Source organism: Amblyraja radiata, chromosome 5, assembly GCF_010909765.2.
Source record: "Amblyraja radiata isolate CabotCenter1 chromosome 5, sAmbRad1.1.pri, whole genome shotgun sequence".
Classification (NCBI taxonomy): domain Eukaryota; kingdom Metazoa; phylum Chordata; class Chondrichthyes; order Rajiformes; family Rajidae; genus Amblyraja; species Amblyraja radiata.
Genome location: NC_045960.1, coordinates 50,309,004 through 50,333,140, shown reverse-complemented (window position 1 = coordinate 50,333,140; position 24,137 = coordinate 50,309,004). Strand labels below are relative to the sequence as shown.

The window sequence follows — 24,137 nt, the reverse complement described above, 5'->3', positions numbered from 1 at the left end:
CATTGCTGTTGAGGGTCTTGCCATTAACTGTATACTCTCTCCTTGCACTCAACCTCCCAAAGTGCAACACCTCACACTTGCTTGGGTTAAACTCTATCTGATATTTCTTTGCCCATTTCTGCAGCTGACCTATATCCTACTTTATCTTCTGACAGCCTTCTTCACTGTATGGTTGTTAAAGCTTTGCTGGAAACAGCAGTCTGCATTTTTCCTTTTCAAATGCTACTGGGTTTGCTGTGATAATCCATAAAATCGTGAAAAGTCTGGAGTTGAATATTCAATATTTAACAAATATTTTTCATTCAGATTCATATGCTCCAGCAAATCTCGTAATGGAAGTATTGCGCATGTTATGTGGTGGAAAAGAGTGTGCTACAGAGTGCCTGTACAAGAACATCATTACTGAATCCCTTCTTTTTCCGATAGTCACATTGCTGAAAGGAAAACAGGTGCAGTGATTTCTACTGATGTTGTTTGTGTTTTTGTTACTGGACTATTCCTCTTTTTATGCACCTCAATTACATCACCTCCGAGCCTCCTTTATAACACGGGAAATAGTCCCATCTTATCCAGTATTTCCCAGTGACCCATGTACATCTCATGTGCCTTTTTAATCATTTTATTGACACATTTTCCTCCTTTAAAGATCTGTGCTCATACTCACCAAAGACCCCATCTCTCCACATTTCCCAACGTCTTTGTCTTTTATTGGATATTCCTGTAGGAACAGGCAATTTAGTGACAGGAGGAGGATACTCAATCATCTAGCTTGCAGAAATATATGATAAGCTCTTGATTGATCTGACTGTAACCTCAACTCTGCATTCCTGTCAATCTTTCACCTCAAGGTTATCAAGACGTATATATTTCTGCCTTAAAAACTCAAAGACTTTGCTTCCTCTGCCTTTTGAGAAAAATTGTTCTGAAGAATCATGACTCTCTGAAAGAAAAAATTGCCTGAACTTAAACGGAAGATCTATTAATTTTAAACAGTGTTAAAATTTATTCCAAATATTCCCATAAGAGGAACCATCCTTTCCACATCCACTTTTTGAAGACCTGTCTGAAGCTTGTATGTTTTGATCGTCACCTCTCAGTGTTCCAAACTCCAATGAATCAACCTCTTCAACCCTTCCAGCCTGACTATTTAGTAAATCATCTCTGAGTTCCTTCTGACATATTAATATCCTTCCTTAAACAAAGAGACTGGAATTATGCACAGCTCTCCAAATGTGGTTTTACCAATGCTCTCTATAACTGAAGTTTTGTTGAATGGGAGCCATCTTGTTGCACTTTTCCAAATGCATTACATCACATTTTTCTTTATTAAATTTTGTTTGCCATGTTTCTGCCCAACTAACCAGGTCTCAAATAATGTCATTAACTTTCTCCTTCCTGCGCTGTACAAAGTTTTGTATCATCCGCAAACTATTTTTTGTGCACCTTCCTTTTATGTATACTTGGTTTCCTTTGCTTTTGATTAATTGGGATGATATTTCCTTAGAAACAACACTTATAGAATCATAAAATAGTTATATCATGGAAGCAGGCCATTCAACCCACAGTCCATACCAGTTCCATGACCTTCTCACCTGTACTTATAAGTTTCTTATAGAAACTTACAAACTTCTTAAGGGTTTGGACAGGCTAGATGCAGGAAGATTGTTCCCGATGTTGGGGAAGTCCAGAACAAAGGGTCACAGTTTAAGGATAAGGGGGAAATCTTTTAGGACCAAGATGAGAAAAACATTTTCACACAGAGAGTGGTGAATCTCTGGAATTCTCTACCACAGAAGGTAGTTGAGGCCAGTTCATTGGCTATATTTAAGAGGGAGTTAGATGTGGCCCTTGTGGCTAAAGGTATCAGGGGGTATGGAGAGATGGCAGGATACTGAGTTGGATGATCAGCCATGATCATATTGAATGGCAGTGCAGGCTGGAAGGGCCGAATGGCCTACTCCTGCACCTATTTTCTATGTTTCTATGCACTCTCCCCATAGCCCTTCAAATTCAGCCCTTTCATGTACATATTCCAGTTTCCATCCAGCTCTGTCTGTTAGTTCTTGATTTCTCTGTCAATGAAAATAGTTATCTCCATCGATGTCCTTCATGAAATACCTTAAAATTTACTTAAGACTTAACATAAACATTTATAAATTGTTCTAGATGTGAAATGGCTACAATGGCTTCAAATTTAAATTGTCATTGAGTTATTTTGCTTTGTAGTAAACATTCTATTAATTTGATTTTTTTTGCAATGAATAGATAAAGAACTGTAATGAAACAGTGTTGATAAACATAGCTGATATTTTGGCAAGGATAGCCTCTACAGACCGAGGACTTTCTTTGCTCCTTTTTGGTGAAAATGACAGCCCTATTGCAACAAATTGGTAAGAAAGTATACAAGACAGAAAAACATAGTTTGCCTATAACATTTAATATACATTGTTCCTCTTTTTTCTCTTGGCCGAAGAATTAAAATTTTCTTGTGACAGCTAAGTTTTACTAAGTAAGTAAACTAGTTTATGGTGTTTTTAATAAAATTCTTAAAATGCTGTGGCCAAAAATTATTTTAAATGCATTAACATTTGTCATATCCAATTGGGAATAGTAATAGGTAACTACCTGTATGTAGCATCAGAAACTTTAAGTTAATAGCACTTAGTAAATTAAAATGTTTTTGAATAAACAGCACATCATAAGACTTGTATGTTTTTCCTTCTCTTATCAGTCTTTCTACTGCACATATAATTGCCGAATTTACCAAAAGACTACTTGATGGAGAGCTTCCAGCTTTAGATTCCACTGAGCCATCCTCAGCTCTGAAGGGGGCTTTTATTTTTGTCTGTCGTCAAATGTACAATACATGCGAGGGTCTCGAGGTTTTGATGCCCTATGGCTTGCATGAATCTATCTCTAAAGCATGGAAGAAGGTAACACTTATTATTGCTCAACATCAAAACTTGTTTTATCATGAACTTTCTTAGTACGGCTTCTGAAAATCTGATGTGATCTATCATAATGAGCTTTTTTCAGATTTTTATCTTTTTAAAAGGTTGATTTTGTTTTTTATTACTTGAAGTGAGTGTTTTTTCAAACCATTTAATTTTTCCTTGATATTTTTAACAATCACAAAATTGTTAATTTAATTTCTAATGAATGCTTCTATATATCTGAATATTCCAAAGTCCTTAACAACTTTTAACAGCAAGTTCCTACATAGTATATTTAGGACACTTCTGAAAGGAGTTATCATAAAGCCATGAACGAGCTAAGCAATAAGATGAATGTTTGCCTCCAAATGCTCAACAGCCCCACCTCATTAGGGAACACTATTGTTCTTATCAAGATCCAAAATATCTCTTACTATATGACCTATCTTTCATCATCTTTTTACCTATTATTAGAAGCTAATAAGGATAAGAAATAAATACTAATAAATACAAAGGACGTTCATTTACTGTATTCACATAATAATGAAGTAGATAAATTCAATCCTCAATCAGGAGTAAAATTTATGTTGTTTCCAGTGAATAAAATTGAAATGTGATATTGTAGCGAGACCAGCGGGTAGAGCAAATGGTTTTATTGACAAAACGTTACTTGAACTACAAGAGCACTCAGTCGAGAGTAAACGTTTTTTTAAACTTTTGTCGTTGCGAAGAGCACTAGCTGCTGAACAAACTTACTAACTCTAAAAAACCCTGCAAAAAATCCCATCACGTGACAGTCCCGACTTCTGATGAGGGTTCTGCATGCACAGCTTAACCACTAGGTGCTGATACATGACCCCCCCCCCCCTAGAACCAGAGGAAAGAAAATGAGCAAATAAACCAGATGGACCGCGTGGACACAGGCACAACATGCGTAGGCAAAGGTGGGTGCGGGAGGGCCGGCGGATGACCATTACGGCGGGGCTGGGCCACCAACACCGTGCGATTGACATCGAGATGAGCAGGTTTAAGACGGGCCACCAAAACGACCTCCTGTTGGCCCCCGATGTCCAGAACGAAAGTCGCGACGCCCGGCTGCAACACCTGGAAGGGACCCTCGTAAGGGCGCTGCAGCGGGGTCCGGTGCAAGTTCCTGCGAAGAAAAACAAATTGACAGCGAGTGGAACGGCCTCGGCCCACCGCGTGAACCGGTCCACAATGGTGAGTAGGGGGTGACACCTCGGGACGGCGGAAGGGGTCCCACAAGATCGACGTGGATGTGGTCGAAGGTGTTGTTGGACGGCAAAATCCTGCAGAGGTGCTCTCACGTGACGTTGGACATTGGATGTTTGGCAGGGGACACAGGCCCTGGCCCAGGAACCAACTTGCTTACGTAGCCCAAGCAACACAAATGTGGCCGCCACCAGCGCTGTGGTTGCCCGGATAGAAGGGTGGGCTAATTCGTGGACTGAATCGAGAATCCGACCGCCAAGCTGTGGGGACAATGGGTCGCGGTTGCCCAGTGGAGACATCGCAGAGGATGGTAATGCCAGTGGATCCAACCGGGACGTCCTCCAGTATCAAACCCGAAATGACGGTACGATATGTTAGCATCTCGTCGTCGTCCCGTTGCGCAGCGGCCAGGCCGGAATAGTCGATTCCCGGAGCCAAAGTCAGAATGGCATTAATGGCAGTGCGGGATAAGGCGTCAGCAACCTGGTTGTTCTTACCCACCACGTGTTGGATACAGGTGGTATACTCCGAAATGGAAGCCAAATGTCGCTGTTGTCATGCGGACCAGGGATCGAACACTATAGTGAAGGCGAAGGTAAGAGGTTTGTTGTCTGAAAAAGCCATGAAGGGTCTGCCCTCCTGGAAATAACGGAAATGACGGTCAGCTATGTAGACAGCCAGGAGCTCGCGATCAAATGCGCTGTAATTTATCTCTGGAGGGCGCAGGTGCCAGGTGAAAAAGGCAAGTGGCTGCCAGCGACCGTATATGAATTGTTCGAGGACCCCCTTGACAGTGGTGTCATAAGCGTCCACGGTGAGAACGGTAGGAGCATTGGCCCGCAGATGGACGAGCATTGTTGCGTTTGCCAGCGCCTCCTTTGCGCCATCATATGCGGCTGTGGATTCAGCATCCCACACTAGGTATCGCTGTTTGCCTGCCCAGACACTAAAACAAAGGTCGCATAATCCGGGCCGCCGCTGGTACGAAACGATGGTTAAAGTTTATCATACCAACGAACTCCTGGAGACTTTTCACTGTGGCTGGCCAGGGAAACTGTCGAATGGCCTCCACCTTGGTGGGGAGCAGGATTGCGCCCTGTTGGGTGACATGATGGCCGAGAAAGGTAATCGAGTTAAGGCCAAACTGGCACTTGGCTGCATTAATGGCGAGGCCATGGTCACTATGGTGCTGGCACAGTAACCGGAGGTGCGCGCAGTGCTCTTGACGAGAGCGACTGTCAACTAGAATGTCATCGAGATAGATGAATAACAATTCCAACCCCCGGCCGACCATGTCCCTAAGCCGCTGAAACGCTTGGGTGGCGTTTTTGAGGCCAAAAGGCATTCTCAAAAATTCAAATAGTCCGAAAGGGGTGATAATGGCGATTTTGGGCACATCATCTGGGTGGGCAGGTATCTGGTGGTAACCGTGCACCAGGTCAATTTTGGCTGCGTGAAATGGTAGGAGCCGAAAATAAGGGGAACTGTGCAGACTCCATATGTCTGGATAGGGCTGCCATTGACGGCGGTTAGGGCAGGGCCTCACTTACCGGAATGGGTGTCGACTCCGGACGGGGTTAGTATGCTGATCTCTGCTCCCATGTCAACAAAGAATCGGAGCCTGGAACGATGATCCCAGACGTAGAGGTGATGTTTCTGGCCGACCGGGAACTGTTATCTGAATTTTTTAAAACAGTGCTAGTTGCTTATTAAACTAAAATAAAGAAAATTTTGAATCCCTTATTTGTGGCTTTATTTCAATTTCTTTTAGAATTGCATAGTTGTTAAAACACCTATTATTATTATTATTATTATTATTATTATTATTATTATTATTATTATAATTTCTTGTTTTCTAAGTTGATGCATCTTCAAAAGTTATGGTGCTAAAATCTAATCTTTGTGCGAAAATCTATTTTTGCATGATGGAATGTTTAAAAATGAATTGATCTTACTATCATACTACTAATGAAGTTGAAGAGAAATGTTGTCATACCTTAGTTTTAACTTTATTTCATAAATCAGGCCAGTTTAATTACTGAACGAATACCAACTCCTGTAGCAGGAAGTGAATCAGGCTCTTCAACAGCTCATGAACTGCAAAACATGTAAGTACTAGTGAATTATTATTTTGTAATCATCAGCAATCCTGCTGGTTAACAATAGTTATTTCTTAATCCTTACTTTAAATTCTGATGTTAACTGCATGAAACCACTACATTGCATTTAATATGAGGCCCAATATTAGGTTTAATGTTATATATGGGTGTCAAAGATTTCGGGGAGCAGACAGGAGAATGAGGTTGAGTGGGAAAAATAGATCAGGCATGATCAAATGGCAGAATGGACTTGATGGGCCAAATGGTCTAATTCTGCTCCGATGCCTTATGGTCTGATAATTCAGCCTTTCGCCCAATAGGTAAGAATGTTTTATTTTCCTACATTGCTAATGCAAACGAGCATTAAGACAGGTGGTCCGCAACATTGCATCAAAATTACATTGCCTGTTAAGCAGTGGTTAAAGAGTATACTCGATGGCAGACATTGAAAGAGCTATGAAGAATGTATAATGTGGTTATGCTGAAACCAGCATCTGTCAGATTATGAGATTAAACCTTAGTACTCATCCTTGCTATAATATAATACAGGTTCATCACCGAATTTCTGGCATCTGCTGATCTGGCACCTCCTTTAATCAGACAACATTACGGTGCATACTTGAAACCCCACTTGGAAGTCCGCCCGAAATGTGGCACCTAGGCTAGGTGAGGCAGTCAACCTCATCGGCAATTCCGTGGCCGATCAGCAGGTCGAATTTGTCCCCAACCAAATTTGTTCCCATAGTTGGCCTCAGAAGTTAGCCAACTTCTGAGGCAAACTTTGCAGGCCAGTATCTCAGCCCCCCCCCCCCCCCCCCCCCCCCCGGCGGCCTAGGTGAAACTTTTCAGTACCTTTTGCCTCCTCTCGGAGGCTGTGACCTCTGGTCTGTCAAAACGGATAATCCAGCAAGGTCCTGGAACCAAGGGTGCGAGGCAATCTTTGATGGACCTATACTACTACAATTTCTATAAAAGAAGTATACTGTGTTTCCATTAACTTTTATTTATTATTAATTAGTTCTCTATGACTTTTCCCAGTTTCTTTGGGTCAATTTGTCTTTGTATTTTAATGCTACGGTACATCGGTGGTAGAAACATTATTGGACAGAGACCGAAAGGATGGAATTTCTATACATTTGGCGAGATGGGTGATTGGGGATAGTCATCATAGCTTTGTGCGGGGGAGATTTACGGGGGAGGGGTAATTAAAAAGATTGATGAAAGCAGGATGGCAGATGTTGTCTATGAATGTTGTAATATTCCACATGGCAGGCTGGTAGAGAAGGTTAAGTCACATAGGATCCAGGTGAACTAGCTAATTAGATCCAAAAGAGGTCAGAGGAGAGGATGCTGGTGGAAGGATGTTTTTCTGATTGGAAGTCTGTGACCAGTGATGTACTGCATGGTTCAGTGCTCGCACTCTCGTTGTTTGTGATTATATATTAACAACTTGGATGTTAATTGAGGAGAAATAGTTACTAAGTTTGTGGATGGAACAGAAGTTGATGGTGTTGTGGATAACGAGTAAGTTACTTTAAGGCCACAGCCAGATTGAAAGTTGGGCAGTAGTATTGACAGATGGAATTTAATCCAAACAATTGCTAGATGATGCATTTTGGGAAGTCAAATAGGAATGGGACATTTACATTAGTTGGTACGGTGCCAAGGAATGTTGAGGAACAGAAAAACTTTGTGGTGCAAATGCATAATTCCTTAAAAAAGGTAATACGTGTAAATAGGGTAGCGAAGATGGCATGTGGTATGCTTACCTTCATAGGTTGGGACATGGAATATAAAGGTTAATGGGTTATTTGTCAACTTTATCAATCATTTGTTAGGCTACACGTGATGTATTATGTGCACTCTGGTCGCGACACCATTGGAAGAATATTGTGCAGGAGAGAGTGCAGAGAAGATTCACCATGATGTAATTTGGATTGGAAGACTTTAGTTATGGAGAGAAATTCATTGCTTTTAAGAGATATTTGGATAGATACTGAAATAGACAAGGCTTAGAGGGCTATAGTGCGGGAAAATGTGACAAAAATGTTGTCATGAACGTGATAGGCCAAAAGTCCAATCTCTGTTCTGTGTAGTTCTGTGACTTATCATTCTATTTCCAACTGCATTCTTCCATGGTACACATTGAATGTATCAACGTTAGCCATTATACCTTTCAAATCTGTCTCCCATTTTATTACAGTGTATACAGCTATATATTTTCTATTCAGTCCTATTTTTTAATGGGGTCACATTGCAATCTGACAGAACAATATGTCTACCCAAAATATGCAGGAGGGAAGTCATGTTTAACAAACAGAAGTGAGGACATACCAGCTATTGCTTTAGGTGTATCTGAAAGGAGCTTTTTTTCTTGTATAAAGAAGTAATTTTTGGAGCCCCAGACTCTAAGGAGTGCAGGGTATCAAAATATTGTTAACAGACTTAGCATTTTCTAGGCATTCTCTTAGTTGTTGCCAGATTTCAGGTTTGATGTCATACTTAATTCCCATTTTCCCGAGTTAAAGCAGAATTGGCATGCTGATTGCATCATCAGGCCACATATTAGTCTGTGAAACGGATTTATACCTGCCTAGAGTGGCTGACCCTGTGTTGTAGGCAATGTCCCTAGTTAAAATTGTGGATGTGGAGGTATCCAAGTAGAAACATAGAAAATAGGTGCAGGAGTAGACCATTCGGCCCTTCGAGCCTGCACTGCCATTCAATATGATCATGGCTGATCATCCAACTACGTATCCTGTATCTGCCTTCTCTCCATACCCCCTGATCCCTTTAGGGCCACATCTAACTCCCTCTTAAATATAGCCAATGAACTGGCCTCAACTACCTTCTGTGGCAGAGAGTTCCAGAGATTCACCACTCTCTGTGTGAAATTTTTTTTTCTCATCTTGGTCCTAAAAGATTTCCCCTTTACCCTCAAACTGTGACTCCTTGTCCTGGACTTCCCCAATATCGGGAACAATCTTCCTGCATCTAGCCTGTCCAACCCCTTAAGAAATTTGTAAGTTTCTATAAGATCCCCCCTCAATCTTCTAAATTCTAGCGAGTACAAGCCGAGTCTATCCAGTCTTTATTCATATGAAAGTCCTGCCATCCCAGGAATCAGTCTGGTGAACCTTCTCTGTACTCCCTCTATGGCAAGAATGTCTTTCCTCAGATTTGGAGACCAAAACTGTACGCAATACTCCAGGTGTGGTCTCACCAAGACCCTGTACAACTGCATTAGAACCTCCCTGCTCCTATAATCAAATCCTTTTGCTATGAATGCTAACATACCATTCGCTTTCTTCACTGCCTGCTGCACCTGCATGCCTACTTTCAATGACTGGTGTACCATGACACCCAGTAGGAGGAATCTCATTTGAACTACCATTGCATAACATGTTTAAATTTTCCAGCTACCATAAAAGCAAAATCCTTTAACTTCCTTGTTAGGATGAACTTGGAAGAGATGCTTCTGGACAATCTATTAAACTTTGCCGCTACTCCAAAAGGATTATTACTTCTGCAGCAAACTGGAGCAATCAATGAGTGTGTGAATTATATGTTTAGCAGATTCACTAAAAAACTTCAGGTTTGTATAAAATCTGACAATTACATGAGGATGAATGGAATTAACATTATATGTTACCATCATTACACGATGGTCCCACTTACACTACTTTTTCGGCGACTGTCGGCACCCGTCATAGGTCATTACAGGTCGCCAACATTTTTCAACATGTTGAAAATCCACCGGCGACCAGAAAGACGCTAATACACTTTGGGCGACTGAGGAGACTACTCACGACCATAGAGGCGACACCAACATGTTGAAAAATTTTGGCGACCTGTAATGACCTATGACGGGTGCCGGCAGTCGCCGAAAAAGTCGTGTAAGTGGGATAGGCTCATAAGGCCCAAATGTATGTTCACAAATAAACAATTATTTTATTACCTTTAAGATTATTTCAGTGCCATTTCGAGAAGCTTTCTTTTTCCCCTTGATCATAGTGATTTAAAATAGAATCTTAAATTCCTGTGGGCAACAGTTTAAAGTCAAGAACACCAGAATCCTGATTATAAATAGCAAGTAATTAATCATCAAATAATAATAGGTTAACCGTATATAGTTTGGGCACATTTTGCAGATCAGTAATGAGTACTGTCGGGTATAGTCATGCAATCATAGTTTCTTACAGCGTGGAAACAGGCTCTACGGCCCAACATCCACACCGGCCAAGATGTCCTATGTACACTAGTCCCACCTGCCTGCGTTTGGCCCATATCCCTCTAAACCAGTCCTATTCCATGTATCTGTCTAAATGTTTCTTAAACGTCGCAATAGTACCCGCAATAGTTATCTCCTCCGGCAGCTTGTTCCATACACCCCCCCACCCTTTGTCTGAAAAGGTTACCCCTCAGGTTCCTATTAAATCTTTCTCCATTCACCTTAAACCTATTTAGGAATTAAGGAGCCATCAAAAATATTTAATTTTTAAAAGCAAAAGTGAAGAAAAGTAAGTTACTAAAAAATCTAAAATTCTTTCAGACGCGTTTTCTCATTAAAAAAAATAACGAGTTTAAAATAAATTCTAAGAAAATATTAGATGTCTATTTTAATTTTATTGACCTAACTGAAAGTCTAAAATTATACAAGATTCTCTCAGCTTTTTCTCTTCCTTTCAAATCAAATGAAGAAGGTCTCTTGCACCGACCTGCACCAAACATTTTTTTCTTGTGTGAACTTGTAATGTAAATTTGCACCATTTATCCCAAGTTCCCTTTTCCTCTGCTGAATTCCATGGGGGGGGGGGGGTTTGGGTATCAAATTCTAGATCAAGTTGTAGGAAATGTACTTACTTTTCCCTTAATTTGGCAGGTCAGCAAATGTGAAAAGTTTGGATATGGAGTAATGGTCACACAGGTAGCTGCAACAGCACATGGCATTGTGGCACTGCAAAGTTCAGGTAAACATTGATGAGTGGAAGTTTGCCAAATCTGGTGTAAATTGGAAGAATTTTACTGTAAATGAAATGTTACAAGTATCCTTTATTATTTCAGTGGTGTATTTCATGATGTAATTTTCCCATGCAATGCTAAACAAACTCATCAGGAAGGCTGGCTCCGTCCTGGTGGCGGAGTTGGATTCATGGGAGGTGGTCTTGGCGGGGGGGATGCTGCTAAAACTGTGGAGCATCCTAGACAATACAGCTCACCCTTTCCATGACACATTGGTCAACCTGAGGAGTACCTTCAGCAACAGACTGGTTCCACCAAGATGCAGGACAGAACGCCACAGGAGAACCCTCTTCCCTGTGGCTATCAAACTGTACAACTCCTCCCCCTTCTGTAGTGGGATAGACTGAGACTGACTCCCTTCCCCCCTCCCCAATCTTTGTACATCTCCCATCATCACTTTAATTTAATGTTTCATGTATTTTGTGTTTTTTATTACTGTTGGAAGTTCAATTTCCCTCCTGGGATAAATACATTTCTATCATATTGTATCGTATTAATGCTCCTTTTGCAGCATTACATTTGATCTTGAATAACATTGTCTTAGGAGTGCTTATTATAGCATTCTCAGGACAATATGCTTTTTTATTCTGTAGCATTGACCTGGGATGCATAGAGGTAAGCAAAGTACTTAGCCAAATCCTTAGGCCTGTCCATCTCTTTTTCTGCTCTATGTCCTCTATTCATGCCAATGTATTATACTTGACCACATGAGCACTATCTTTATGTGGATAGGATAGATAAGCAAAGACAATTTGCAGCATAGAAGTATAGGAGGAGAAGTGACATAGGCAATCAAAATCATGAAGGGTTTGAATAAAATGAAGAAAGTATTTAAATTGTCTTAAACAATTATGATAATAAATATCGTCTAAGTTGATTGTCAATAGAACCAGAGGTGATATTAGGATATGTGCAATGCAAGTTAGGATTTAGAATGTGCATTCTAATAGAATATTTGGATTACTATTAGCATGAGAACATTTGCACCATTCTCAAGGGAAATGGAAGGTAGTCTTTGGCTGCAAAGGGAAATCGAAGTATTGGTGAAATAGGGTAAAACAAAATGGAGACAAATGTGTTGTGATGCATTTTTGGAATACTAATGAGAATAGGTCATATACCATGAGTTGTAGGGAGAATTGAGGAACTGAGGGAACTTGAATTACGGCAACAGATATTTGAGGGTGGCAATACAGTATTATAATTTAGTTAGGAAGGCATGTGGCATAATATTCAGACCTCAGCTGGAGTATTGTGTGCAGTTTTTTTTTGTGTGCACAGAGTCATCGTGCCAGAGGGAGGATTCGCTGGTAGGGCAATTCTGTTATGAAGAGAGACTGGAGAAACCAGGCCTGTTCACCTTGGAGCAGAGGAAGTTAAGAGAGGCATGATTGAGTTTTATAATATGAAAATGTAGGGTAGACTGCAGGAAACCTTCACCCCGTTTCGTAAATACAACTAGGGATTTAGGATAAGAGGGAAAGATTTAGAGGTGGTATGAGGGAACCTTCTTTATCCAGAGGGTTGTAAATTCCTGGTGTTTAAGGAAGAACTGCAGATGCTGGAAAAATCAAAGGTAGACAAAAATGCTGGAGAAACTCAGCGGGTGAGGCAGCATCTATGGAGCGAAGGAATAGGTGACGTTTCGGGTCGAGACCCTTCTTCAGACCTTTTTAGTGTGTGTTTGAAGAAGGGTCTCGAATGTCTCCTATTCATTCCCTACGTCTCCTATTCCATTCCCTATGAGTTTCTCCAGCATTTTTGTCTACCTTTGTAAATTCCTGAGAGGTGGTTGAAGCTAGTTGTCGATAGCAAATAAGAACTAAAGTTGAGCACTTAAATTGCTGTGGCATGGAAAGCGCTGAACCTTCCATGAAGGCTGGAAGATGGGATTAATACGGAAGGGTGCACCTTTGTTCAGCATGGACAATTTGGGACAAATGACCTGTATCCCTGCTGCATAATTTTGTGGCTCAATGATCGATTACACATCAAACTATGTTTCTGTAATTTGTAGTGTGAAATTTATGTGACAGCACATTAATAGGAATAATATTTCATTTAACTGGTTATAACTGAGCTACTGTTTCTCTTCACTTAATGGTAGGAAGTAGTGTGGTGGTGGAAGGTTGTATTTCAGATTGGAGGCCTGTGGCTAGTGGTGTGCTTCGGCAATTGGTGTTAATACAAGTTGCTATTTATTACTTATATCAACGATTAGGATGACAATATACAAGACATGATTAATAAGCTTGCAGATGACACATTCAAGAATGATCCCAGGAATGAGTAGGTTAACCTATGATGAGCATTTGTCAGCACTGGGCCTGTACTCGCTGGAGTTTAGAAGAATGAGGGGGGACCTCATTGAAACATACAGAATAGTGAAAGGCTTGGTTAGGGGTGCCGCACGATTGGCAGCCTCGCCAACAGTCTGTCTGGTTTTTTGTCTTTTTAAAACATTTTTGTGTGTGTTAAAAGTTAGTGTAAATGCTCTCCGGTTTATTTTATGTGGGGGAAGGGGGAAACTTTTTTTCAGTTTCTTACCTTGCCGGAGATGCGATTATTTTCGAGATCGTGTCTCCGGTCGCTCTGCGGCCTACCAACGATGGAGCTGGAGGCCTCCTCGGACTGACCTTGTGCCCCAGCACAGGGCGTGGACTTAACATCCTATCCCTTGCCTGGGATCTCTCCAGGCACGGGATTGCGGACTTTACCATCGTGAGCTCGCAGTCTTGGGAGAGACCGTGGATGTCGGGAGCTCCAATGACGCAGAGGTTCGACCGGCCCCGATGCGGGGTTCGATCGCCGGCGCAGGGGAGCTGACATCTCCCCGATGCAGGAGCTAATCGCCCCGATGCGGAGGGCCCGACCGCTGGCTACGGGAGTCAAGATCGTCCCGTCAGCTCAAGGCCCCCGACCACGGGGGAACAATGAAGGGAAGAGATTTGAACTTTTTATCGCCTTCCATCACAGTGAGGAATGCGGAGGAGTCACTGTGGTGGATGTTTATGTTAAAATGTGTTTTGTGTGTCCCGTTGCATTTATTTGTTTGACTGATCTGGCAAATCTGTGGAATTCTCTGCCTCAGAGGGCAGTGGAGGCAGGTTCTCTGGATGCTTTCAAGAGAGAGCTAGATAGGGCTCTTAAAGGTAGCAGTCAGGGGATATGGGGAGAAGGCAGGAACGGCTACTGATTGGGGATGATCAACCAAGATCACATTGAATGTCGGTGCTGGATTGAGGGGCCGAATGGTCTATTCCAGCACCTATTGTCTATTGTCAAATGAAATTCCTCGTATGTTGCAAAACATACTTGGCTAATATTATTGTGATTGTGATTGTGATTGTGATTGTGATTGTGATAGAGTGGATGTGGAGAGGATGTTTTCCACTAGTGGGAGAGTCTAGGACTTGAGGTCATAGCCTCAGAATTAAAGGACATTCTTTTAGGAAGGAGATGAGAAGAAATGTATTTAGTCAGAAAGTGGTGGATTTGTGGAATTCTTTGCCACAGAAGGCTGTGGAGGCCAAGACAGTCGATCTTTTTAAGGCAGAGATAGATGGATTCTTGACTAGTACAGGTATCAGAGGTTATGGGGAGCGGAAGGAGAATGGGGCTCGGAGGGAGAGATAGATCAGCCATGATTGAATGTCGGAGTAGACTTGATGGGCCGAATGGGCTAATTCTACTCCTATCACTTATGGCCCTATGTCCTAAAATAGGTGGATTTGTAGACAGTGAAGATGGTAATCAAGAATTACGGAGAGATCTTCATCAGCCGGTAAGTGGTCCTCACAGAGGGTGATGGTTATATGGAACGAGCTACCTGAAGAAGCAGTAGAGGAAGATATAATAACAACATTTAAAGGACATTTGGACAGGTACAGGGATAGAAAAGGTACAAAGAGACATGGACTAGGTGCAGGCAGATGAAGCTTCAATGGGGCATTTTGCTCAACGTGGATGAGTTGGGTTGAAAGGTTGTTTCCGTGCTGTATGACTAGCTCGATTCTGCACTCAAATAATTTATTGTTTATTTATTTTACATTTATCCTCTATAAATGCCTTACAAATTACGTTAAGATCTCCCTGACTGGCTGGCTAGTGAGCTCTGTAAGGTAGATTTATAGGTTAGTTCCAGTGGGAGTATTGTGCCATATTACAAAGGTGCCATGTGCGAAAAATAAAATTAACCTCCTTTTTTATAATAATTAGCCCGTGTTGATATCAATTCGTGATAATAAATTTTCACCGCATTCCCACTCAAATAGTCCCATTCGATTTGCGTCTTTATCTAATTCCACATATAATTTTGCAAGACTAATGAAGAAAATGCAAGTTTTTGGTACTATTTCAGTAATTTACTGTAAATACTGGGTTTATTACCTCATACGAAGGAAATTTAGGAAAGATTTTAATGATGAATTTCAGTGAGATAAATATTCTTTCCTCTGATTACAGTATTGGTAACAAGTATTAATTGTTAGAAATGCCATTGAATGAGTGAGAAGCTCAGTCCCACAAGTCTCATAGATTTATTTTTAAAGCCTCCGATTCTCTTCACAGTTGGCTTACTTTTGAGCTGCCTCAAGCCATCATTGTCTCAATTACTCATACTCACCTTCTATCCTGATATCTATATTTTGCTGTCCTGCTTCCCTTCTTTGTCAGCCTTCACCTTAGCTTTGACACCACTTCTCAGCTTCAAATGCTATCATATAACAAAAAAAAATCAGCAGAATGATCTTTGAGTCTTTGCCTGTTTGCAGGGTAGATGGGAAAGGCACAAAAGAAGAATGCTGTTGTTGAAGGCAGGTTGGGATATAAATAATATTCCATGGTTAATTGATATCTGGATCACAATTTAGATGGGCTGATTAGTAAGTTTATAGATGACACCATAATGATTGGAATTGTGGATGGTGTGAAAGGTTGTCAAAGGAGGTGGCAGGATATGGACACATCCTGTAATAACTCGGGGAGTAACAGCAGGATATAGATCAGTAAAAAAATTGGGTGGATAAATGGTCGATGAAATTTTATTGGGACAAGTGTAAAACGTTGCAATTTGACAGATCAAATGCAAAAGGAAAGTGTTCAATAAATATGGGGCACTTGGGAGCATTGAGGTACAGTGAGATCTTGAGCACATCCATAGCTCCCTGACAGTGACTATGTAAGAGGAGAGGGTGGTAAAGAAGGCATTTGGTATGTTTGCCTTTATTGGTTGGATCATTGAGTATAAAAGTTGGGAAGTCAGTTTTGTTGGGAACTTCAGTTAGTCCAGATTAGGAGTATTATGTACAGTGCTGATATCAGATTGCTTTGACCTTTCATCAGAATCCAGAGAGCTTGTTTATTATTTAATCAGAAACATCACTACTCTGATACATTGACTCTAGTTCCCATTCGGTTGGTACTACCTGAGTACATATTCCATCATCTTCAGACATTTCTAATCCCATGTTTCTAACTGTTGTTGCATCACCAATGTTACTGTGCGAAGTTTTGAAATATATTGTTATGACCCACCTTAAATGAACATAACCGAACCTTCAAGCCTTGCATCTATTGATGGTATTTGTTTTAAACGCCTTTGAAAGCTGTATGCTCTGGTTAGTAGGAATACTAGATTTAGTCATAGGCTGCATGCATATACAAGGTAGTATGTAATATGTGAAAAGCTTTAGTCCAGTTGATAATCCATTTGAGATAGAATATCTGATTCATCAACATGGTTAACAATAGCTAGCTCTCAGATTTTTGACATACAGTATTTTTTTTAACACATTTTCATGTTTGAATAGTGTCATCTATTTTTGTTTTCAGGGTTTATCAAAGCTCTTGTAATGGAGTTGTGGTCTGTTTTGGAGTGTGGAAGAGATGACGCTAGAATGATCAATCCTAAACCAACTCCAGTGGAGGCCATAGATCGAAGCTGTCAGAAGGTAAGTGGGAAATTTGGAAATGAAGCCCTGGATTTTAACCAACTAATGGCATTGTGCCAAGGAAAAATATTCTTACCATTTCCTGCAAATTCTCTGGGGTGAGATAAAGTGGTATTTAGAAATAGTGGACAGCAACAGATGTAGACTGGGTGATTAACCAATGTTGAGGATTTGCTATTCTCACTCTTATAGTTTTGAATGTTGTGGTAATGGAGATGGTGGAAACACTGATGTCATCTAAAACTACATGAATGCCAGGATGGTTCTCCACAGTTTAGAATGTAGCCACATGAGAAGAAAATAGAAAGTGACTACAGAGCAGTGGCAGAGATAATGCTAGAATCTATTATAAATTATTTTAAAAGGAAGTGGCACATAGAAAATAAAAATTGGGTCAGCATGGGTTTATATTGGCATATCTGTGAGAGCCTTTTGATTTATAATTAAACTTGGATTAAGGACGAACCACTTTTAGAAGACCTTTAAGATGCAAAAAAATTGTTGAACAAAATGAGAGCACATGAATCTCAGGATAATGTACTGATGTGGATTGAGGATTGTTAAAAAGGCAGAAAACAGATTATTTTGGGGTTAGAGGCCATGATTCTGGGACACAATAGGAATCAGTACAGGACGAAGGTAGACGCAAAATGCTGGAGTAACTCAATAGGGTGAGGCAGCATCTATGGAGAGAAGAAATGGGTGACGTTTCAGGTCGAGCCTTGATCCTGAGAATTCACTGAATATATCCAATGCAGAGATGAATGTATTTTAGAAGAAAATCGAGGGATACGGGTCGAGTGGTGGAAAATAGTGCAGAGGTGAAAGATAAAGCATGTTCATACAAAGTGGTAGAGTGGGTTCAAGAGGCCAGATGATATACTTCTGCTTATTTTTCTTATGTTGTTATGTGCCATCTGGTTTCATTAGCATCTTTGGCACTCTTGTTTTCTATTGCCCGATAACGAATCAGTTGTCTCTCAAACAAGCAATTATAGATCATGGAGATTTTCTGCTACAGCTGTATATGAATTAAATTGAAGAGATTATTTCATGAAAGACTTCTGTATCCAGATAAAGTTTTTAGTTTATACATCTGTTATGAATTTGAACCTAGGTGCCGAACATAACCTGAGAACCAAACAATCCTGATGAAGACTAGAGTTTATGAGCTCAAAAGATGTGAACTTGTTGCAATTTTCTACATTGTTAAATCTCACTTTCTTGTTGTAGAATTATTTTGGTTTGTTGGTTTATTATATTAATTATGGTAATAGAGGGAGACATGGTAGTAGAGGCAATCTAACAAAAATGCAATCATAAAACTTGTCCTTAAAGGAAAGCTAGTTTATTTTCATTTTTACTTCTAAACTGTTTTGCTTGCTGTGGAATATACACATGCGGTCAATGCTTAACAGAAGGTGAATAAACAAAAAATATATTTAAAGCAGATAAAGATGTATCTCTGTTTTAACATCTGATTTTAAATATCTATTTAAATTAAACTACAATAATTTTGTAAAATTTATTTAAAGATTTTTAACTTGTAGTTAAGAAATTCTAAATTATTAGAAGCTAATTTTAGTTTTCAAGGACTAGTTTTATGATTGCATTTTTGTTTAAGGGAGACAAATCTGCCTGGTGTGGAAATCATGGAATTATGATCTTGTCATGTACGATTTCCCATCCATTTATTTCCCTATGGGAAAAGTCAGCATCAGAAGAGTGGGTTCTGAAAATATTAGACGTTCTGTACAGTGGTGCAGTAGTAGAGTTGCCGCCTTACAGCGCCAGAAACCCTGGTTCGATCCTGACCATGGTTGCTGTGTGTATGGAGTTTGTATGTTCTCCCTTTGATGGCATGGGTTTTCTCTTGTTTCCTCCCACATTCCAAGGATTTACGGGTTTGTAGGTTAATTGGCTTATGTAGATTGTCCTTGAGTGCAGGATAGAACTAGTGTATGTGTTATCATTGGTCGCTGAGGACCTGGTGGGCCGAAGGACTTGTCTCCACATGTGTTATGGAGGCAGATTTGTAGTTATTTAAATATATTAATAGTCCATGTACAGTGATCAATACATCATAAGGATTGTCTTGGCCTTGTAGGTGGCATGGATTGGTTTTCTTTATTTACAGAATAAATGTCAAATAAAATTGAGTTTGTTGTCATTGTAGAATGCTCCAGTGAAAGTTAAGGCCTTTGCAATATTCCTACTGGAAACAACTAACGTAGTGTGGTTTAGTTAAGTTTGATGTCAATAAATTATATTTCCAAAGGTATGCTGTGCACTGAACTTATTGCCGTATAGTTTGTTTTCTGATTCTGTGCTTTTACTTTGGACATTTTTTCTTCTATGTTACTAAGATTTTCTTTAGCGTTTATGGATATTGACAGAAATCTTCTTTATTTTAAGTCATTTTTAGCTCTGGTGAATCTGCTCTCTTCTTACCAAGCTGTCTACGAACTTATTGGTAATCTGCCACTACCAAACAAGGCAGTATACTCCTTACGTGAAGTGCCTAGCTCAGTTGTTGTAAGTGGAACTATTTTTATTCCTGAAAGTACTTTATTGTTAATATATTGTTACAATTTGTTCTGTATAAACTTTCTAAAGATAAATGTGAAAATCCAGATATTGCAGCATCTCACTTCTTTTAATCACACTGGGGTCCTGTTTCCCATGATCTCTTTAAAACATTCCCTGTTTCTTGCACTCACTTCAACCTCACTGGGATAGGCAGGGTCTCTGGAGAGAAGGAATGGGTGACGTTTCGGGTCGAGACCCTTCTTCAGACTCGAACCGAAACGTCACCCGTTTCTTCTCTCCAGAGCTGCTGCCTGTCCCGCTGAGTTACTCCAGCATTTTGTGCATTTAAACCAGCATCTGCAGTTCTTTCCCACTCAACCTCACTGCGACCCTTTTATCCAATTTTCCCTTTTTACTCGCCACTCCCTTTAAAATACATTAGTCCCACATTTTTAAACAGATTAGGGCACTTTTTCCGGCTTTCCCTTTAAATGAACTGGCTCCCCATTTCTTCAGCTTTTAAACAATAGATTCATTAGGGTTTGGAAAATAACCCTAAATAGATTTGTAAGAAAATTTATTAAATTACTGTGTTAAAAGTAGCTTAGAAATATGTTAGTGTTATTAGCAATAACAATCAATAATAGTGCAGGAAATCTGCTATTATGGCACAACCAAAGTCCTAAGGGTGCAGGATGATAACATTTTTACTCCAGAATGTTACTGTGTGAGTATCGCCAACTGCACTGTAAATGTTCTTTCACAAGACGGATGGTAGTAGTTTAAGTGCATGGCTCATCATCAATATTTCCTGGGCAATTAATGATGTGCCATAAATCCTGGTGCTGTCAGCAATTCTCATATTCCAAAAAGTAAATACAGAACAGTGTACAATATTAAACAAATCAGGCTGGAGCTTGATAAGTCACTGCTTAGTTCTCAGTTAAAGCATCATCACCAGTTTATGTCGTTTAATGAAAATGATATACATGCAAAAATAGGCCCTTTGGCCCTGCAGGTCCATGCCACCCATCGTGTACCAATTAATACATTTGCCAGCTCTCACTCTGCAGCTTCAATGCAATGACGATTCAACATTCAGCATCATTTTGATACTTATTAAATGTTGTGAGAGCACCTGGTCTTGACACCCACTTAGATAGTGTATTTGTTCCAGGACGTCCTGATTCTATTGACTATAATCAGTGAGGATTGGCTGCAAAACATCCTCCATGACATTTCTCAATACTGGTGCCTTGCAAGAATGCATTCCCAGCTCCCTATACTATCACGACTGTGCCACTCCATTTACAAATTTGCAATACCACACTGTAATGGGCTGGTTCTCAGACAATGATGAAATGAAGTACAGGAAAGATACTGAGAGCTTAGTTACATAATGTCAAGATAACTACCTCTTATTCAATGTCAGCAAATTGAAGGAACTAGTTATCAACTTCATGATGCGGGGTGATGCATAAATCCCAATCTGCATCTGAAGTGCAGATGCTCGCAAACGTCAAGTTTCTAGGCATAAATATCACCAACAATTTGTTCTGCTTCTACTACTTTGACACTTCAAATCGGTGGATATGGTATTGATAAAAGGACTACTTTGTCAAGCTTCAAGATTTCCGTTGCTATAATCATCCACACAAATGGAGGATGTGCGATTCTTTTATCTGACATCTCCTCATAAGCCACTTAAAAATAAACAAACTGGATAGAAAGCAAATCATTTTCCACTCCCAAAGGGTTATCTAAGAAGTATAAACACAAGACAGATAGGATAGGCTGGAGTAACTCAATGGATCAGGCAGCATCTCTGGAGACAAGGAATAGTCTAAAGAAGGGTCTTGACCCAAAACCTCACTTATTCCTTTTCTCCAGAGATGCTGCCTGACCCACTGAGATACTCCAGCTTTTTGTGTCTGTCTTCGGTTTAAACCAGCATCTGCAATTCCTCCTGACACTTAAGAAGCATAGCCAGGGTGATTCAGAGATTCAGCAGATGAAGTGCAGAATACCCACTCTCTGTATATTTATGTGGATTATATTTATTATATATATGTGTATGATCAAGTTGATTTATAGATCAATGATGCTTTATGTTGGAAGACGTGATGATTAAATGTCATGGTAACATGATTATTTTTTCTGTTGTTGGAAATGGTCTTTGAGTGTGATAATTACATGTCACAGAAGTTGTCATTTAAAATGCTGCATCAAACCTGAACAAGTGTTGTCAGATCAATATGGATAGTTTTATTACTGGTTGAAGGGAATTTCAGTTTTTCAGCATTGTTAGGCCTTGGATACTTTGCTGTGGGATTTATTCAGCATTGTCCTGGGCGGCCTCTATCATCCACAATCATCTCTACTGGAACTATCTTTGACTCCAGCCACTGCTGAGCCCTTTCCCTTTGATTCCCATTGCCTTTTAAATTTGATTGGCCTTTTTGATGCCACCTTTCTTATTCCTCCCTTAGCATTAGGTGCAGTCATCCTTGTCTTACCTCCAGAAACCAGCTCTCTGGTCCATATTTAGGTAGAACTGTAATGAGATCAAGTTTGTCTTGGTAATCTGCCACACCATGGGTATGTTTGTTTTGGACCATCTCCGATACCTCCCTCCCCTTTCTTGATCTCACAGTCTCCATCACAAGAAATAGACTATAGACTGACGTCTATTACAAACCCACTGACTCACACAACTATCTCGACTACAGTTCTTCCCACCCTGCTTCCTGCAAAGACTCTATCCCCTATTCCCAATTCTTCCGTCTATGTCACATCTGCGCCCAAGATGAGGTGTTCCATACTAGAACATCCGAGATGTCCTCATTCTTTCGGGAACAGGGGTTCCCCTCTCCCATCATAAATGAGGCCCTTGCTGTCCCCCTAGTCCTTACCTTCCACCCCATCAGCCATCGCATACAACACATAATCCTCCAAAATTTCCGCTACCTCCAACAGGATCCCACCACTGGCCACATTTTCCCATCTTCACCCCTTTCTGCCTTCCGCAGAGACCGTTCACTCCGCAACTCGCTGGGTAACTCATCTCTTCCCATCCAAACCACCCACTTACCTTCCCCTGCAACCACAGAAGTGCAACACCTGTCGCTATACCTCCTCCCTCGTCTCTGTCCAGGAACCCCAACAGTCCTTTCAGGTTCACTTGCACTTCCTCCAACCTCAAGTGCTGTATCCGTTGTTCAAGATGTGGACTCGTACATCGGCGAGACCAAACGCAAACTGGGTGATCGTTTCGTGGAGCACTTTTGCTCAGCCCACGTGAACCAACCTGATCTCCCGGTTGCTGGACACTTTAATTCTCCTTCCCATTCCTACACAGACCTTTCTGTCCACGGTATCCTCCATTGTCAGAGTGAGGCTAAACACAAATAGGAGGAACAGCATCTCAATGGACAATATTGTAGGCCATTCGGCCCTTCGAGCCAGCATCGCCATTCAATGTGATCATGGCTGATCATCCACAATCAGTACCCCGTTCCTGCCTTCTCACCATATGCCCTGACTCCGCTATCTTTAAGAGCTCGATCTAACTCTCGCTTGAAAGCATCCAGAGAATTGGCCTCCACTGCCTTCTGAGGCAGAGAATTCCACAGATTCACAAATCTGGGTGAAAAAGATCTCCGTTCTAAATAGTCTCCCCCTAATTCTTAAAATGTGGCCCCTGGTTCTGGATTCCCCCAACATTGGGAACATGTTTCCTGCCTCTAGTGTGTCCAATCGTTTAATCTATACCTAAAAGCCCTGTCCCACTGTACGAGTTCATTCAGGAGTTCTCCTGAGTTTGCCCTGATTCAAACTGGGAGATTTACGGTAATGGTCTTCACGAGTCTTCCCGAGTTTACCGCGTTTCCCGAGTACCTGCCGTTAGCGTTACGAGCCGCTAAGAGACGTCCCCGAGCTCCGACGTACCCGCTACGTACATTCTACGTGCTTACCACGAGTTGGATTTTTTTTTAAACTTGGGAGAGCTCTTGAATGAACTCGTACAGTGGGACAGGGCTTTAATTAAAACTCCGATCTTGTGCTCTTCCGGTTTGCGTGGTTTTTCACCAGGTTACTCACCCCCTCAAGTGTTGTCTGCCCCGAAAGCTCCCAAAAGGGTGTATCTGTTTTCATTTGGCACAGTCACTGGGGTCTCCTGCACTACACGGTCACTCCCCTTTCTCCCAGTCACCCACCTTTGCTCTTCCTGTATCCTTGGCGTGACGACCTCATTGTAGGTTCAGTCCACAAAACTCTCGTTCTCCCGTATGGCCCGGAGGTCATCCAGCTGCTTCTCCAGTTCCCCAACAGGTTAATTCAGGAACTGCACCAGGAACAATTTCTGCAGG

General features: G+C 40.9%; 1 protein-coding gene across 2 annotated transcripts in view; it reads left to right on the top strand.

Annotated features, from left to right (window-relative positions):
• The window catches only part of tbc1d32 (TBC1 domain family member 32), a 150,212-nt gene that overhangs the window by 54,522 nt on the left and 71,553 nt on the right, over positions 1-24,137 (top strand). For both annotated transcript variants that reach the window (XM_033021187.1, XM_033021186.1), the window contains 8 exons: positions 307-449; positions 2,266-2,390; positions 2,732-2,933; positions 6,192-6,274; positions 9,722-9,860; positions 11,148-11,235; positions 17,120-17,238; positions 19,654-19,773. In XM_033021187.1, coding sequence (XP_032877078.1) covers positions 307-449; positions 2,266-2,390; positions 2,732-2,933; positions 6,192-6,274; positions 9,722-9,860; positions 11,148-11,235; positions 17,120-17,238; positions 19,654-19,773 — 1,019 coding nt within the window. The remainder of the gene's footprint in view (positions 1-306; positions 450-2,265; positions 2,391-2,731; positions 2,934-6,191; positions 6,275-9,721; positions 9,861-11,147; positions 11,236-17,119; positions 17,239-19,653; positions 19,774-24,137) is intronic.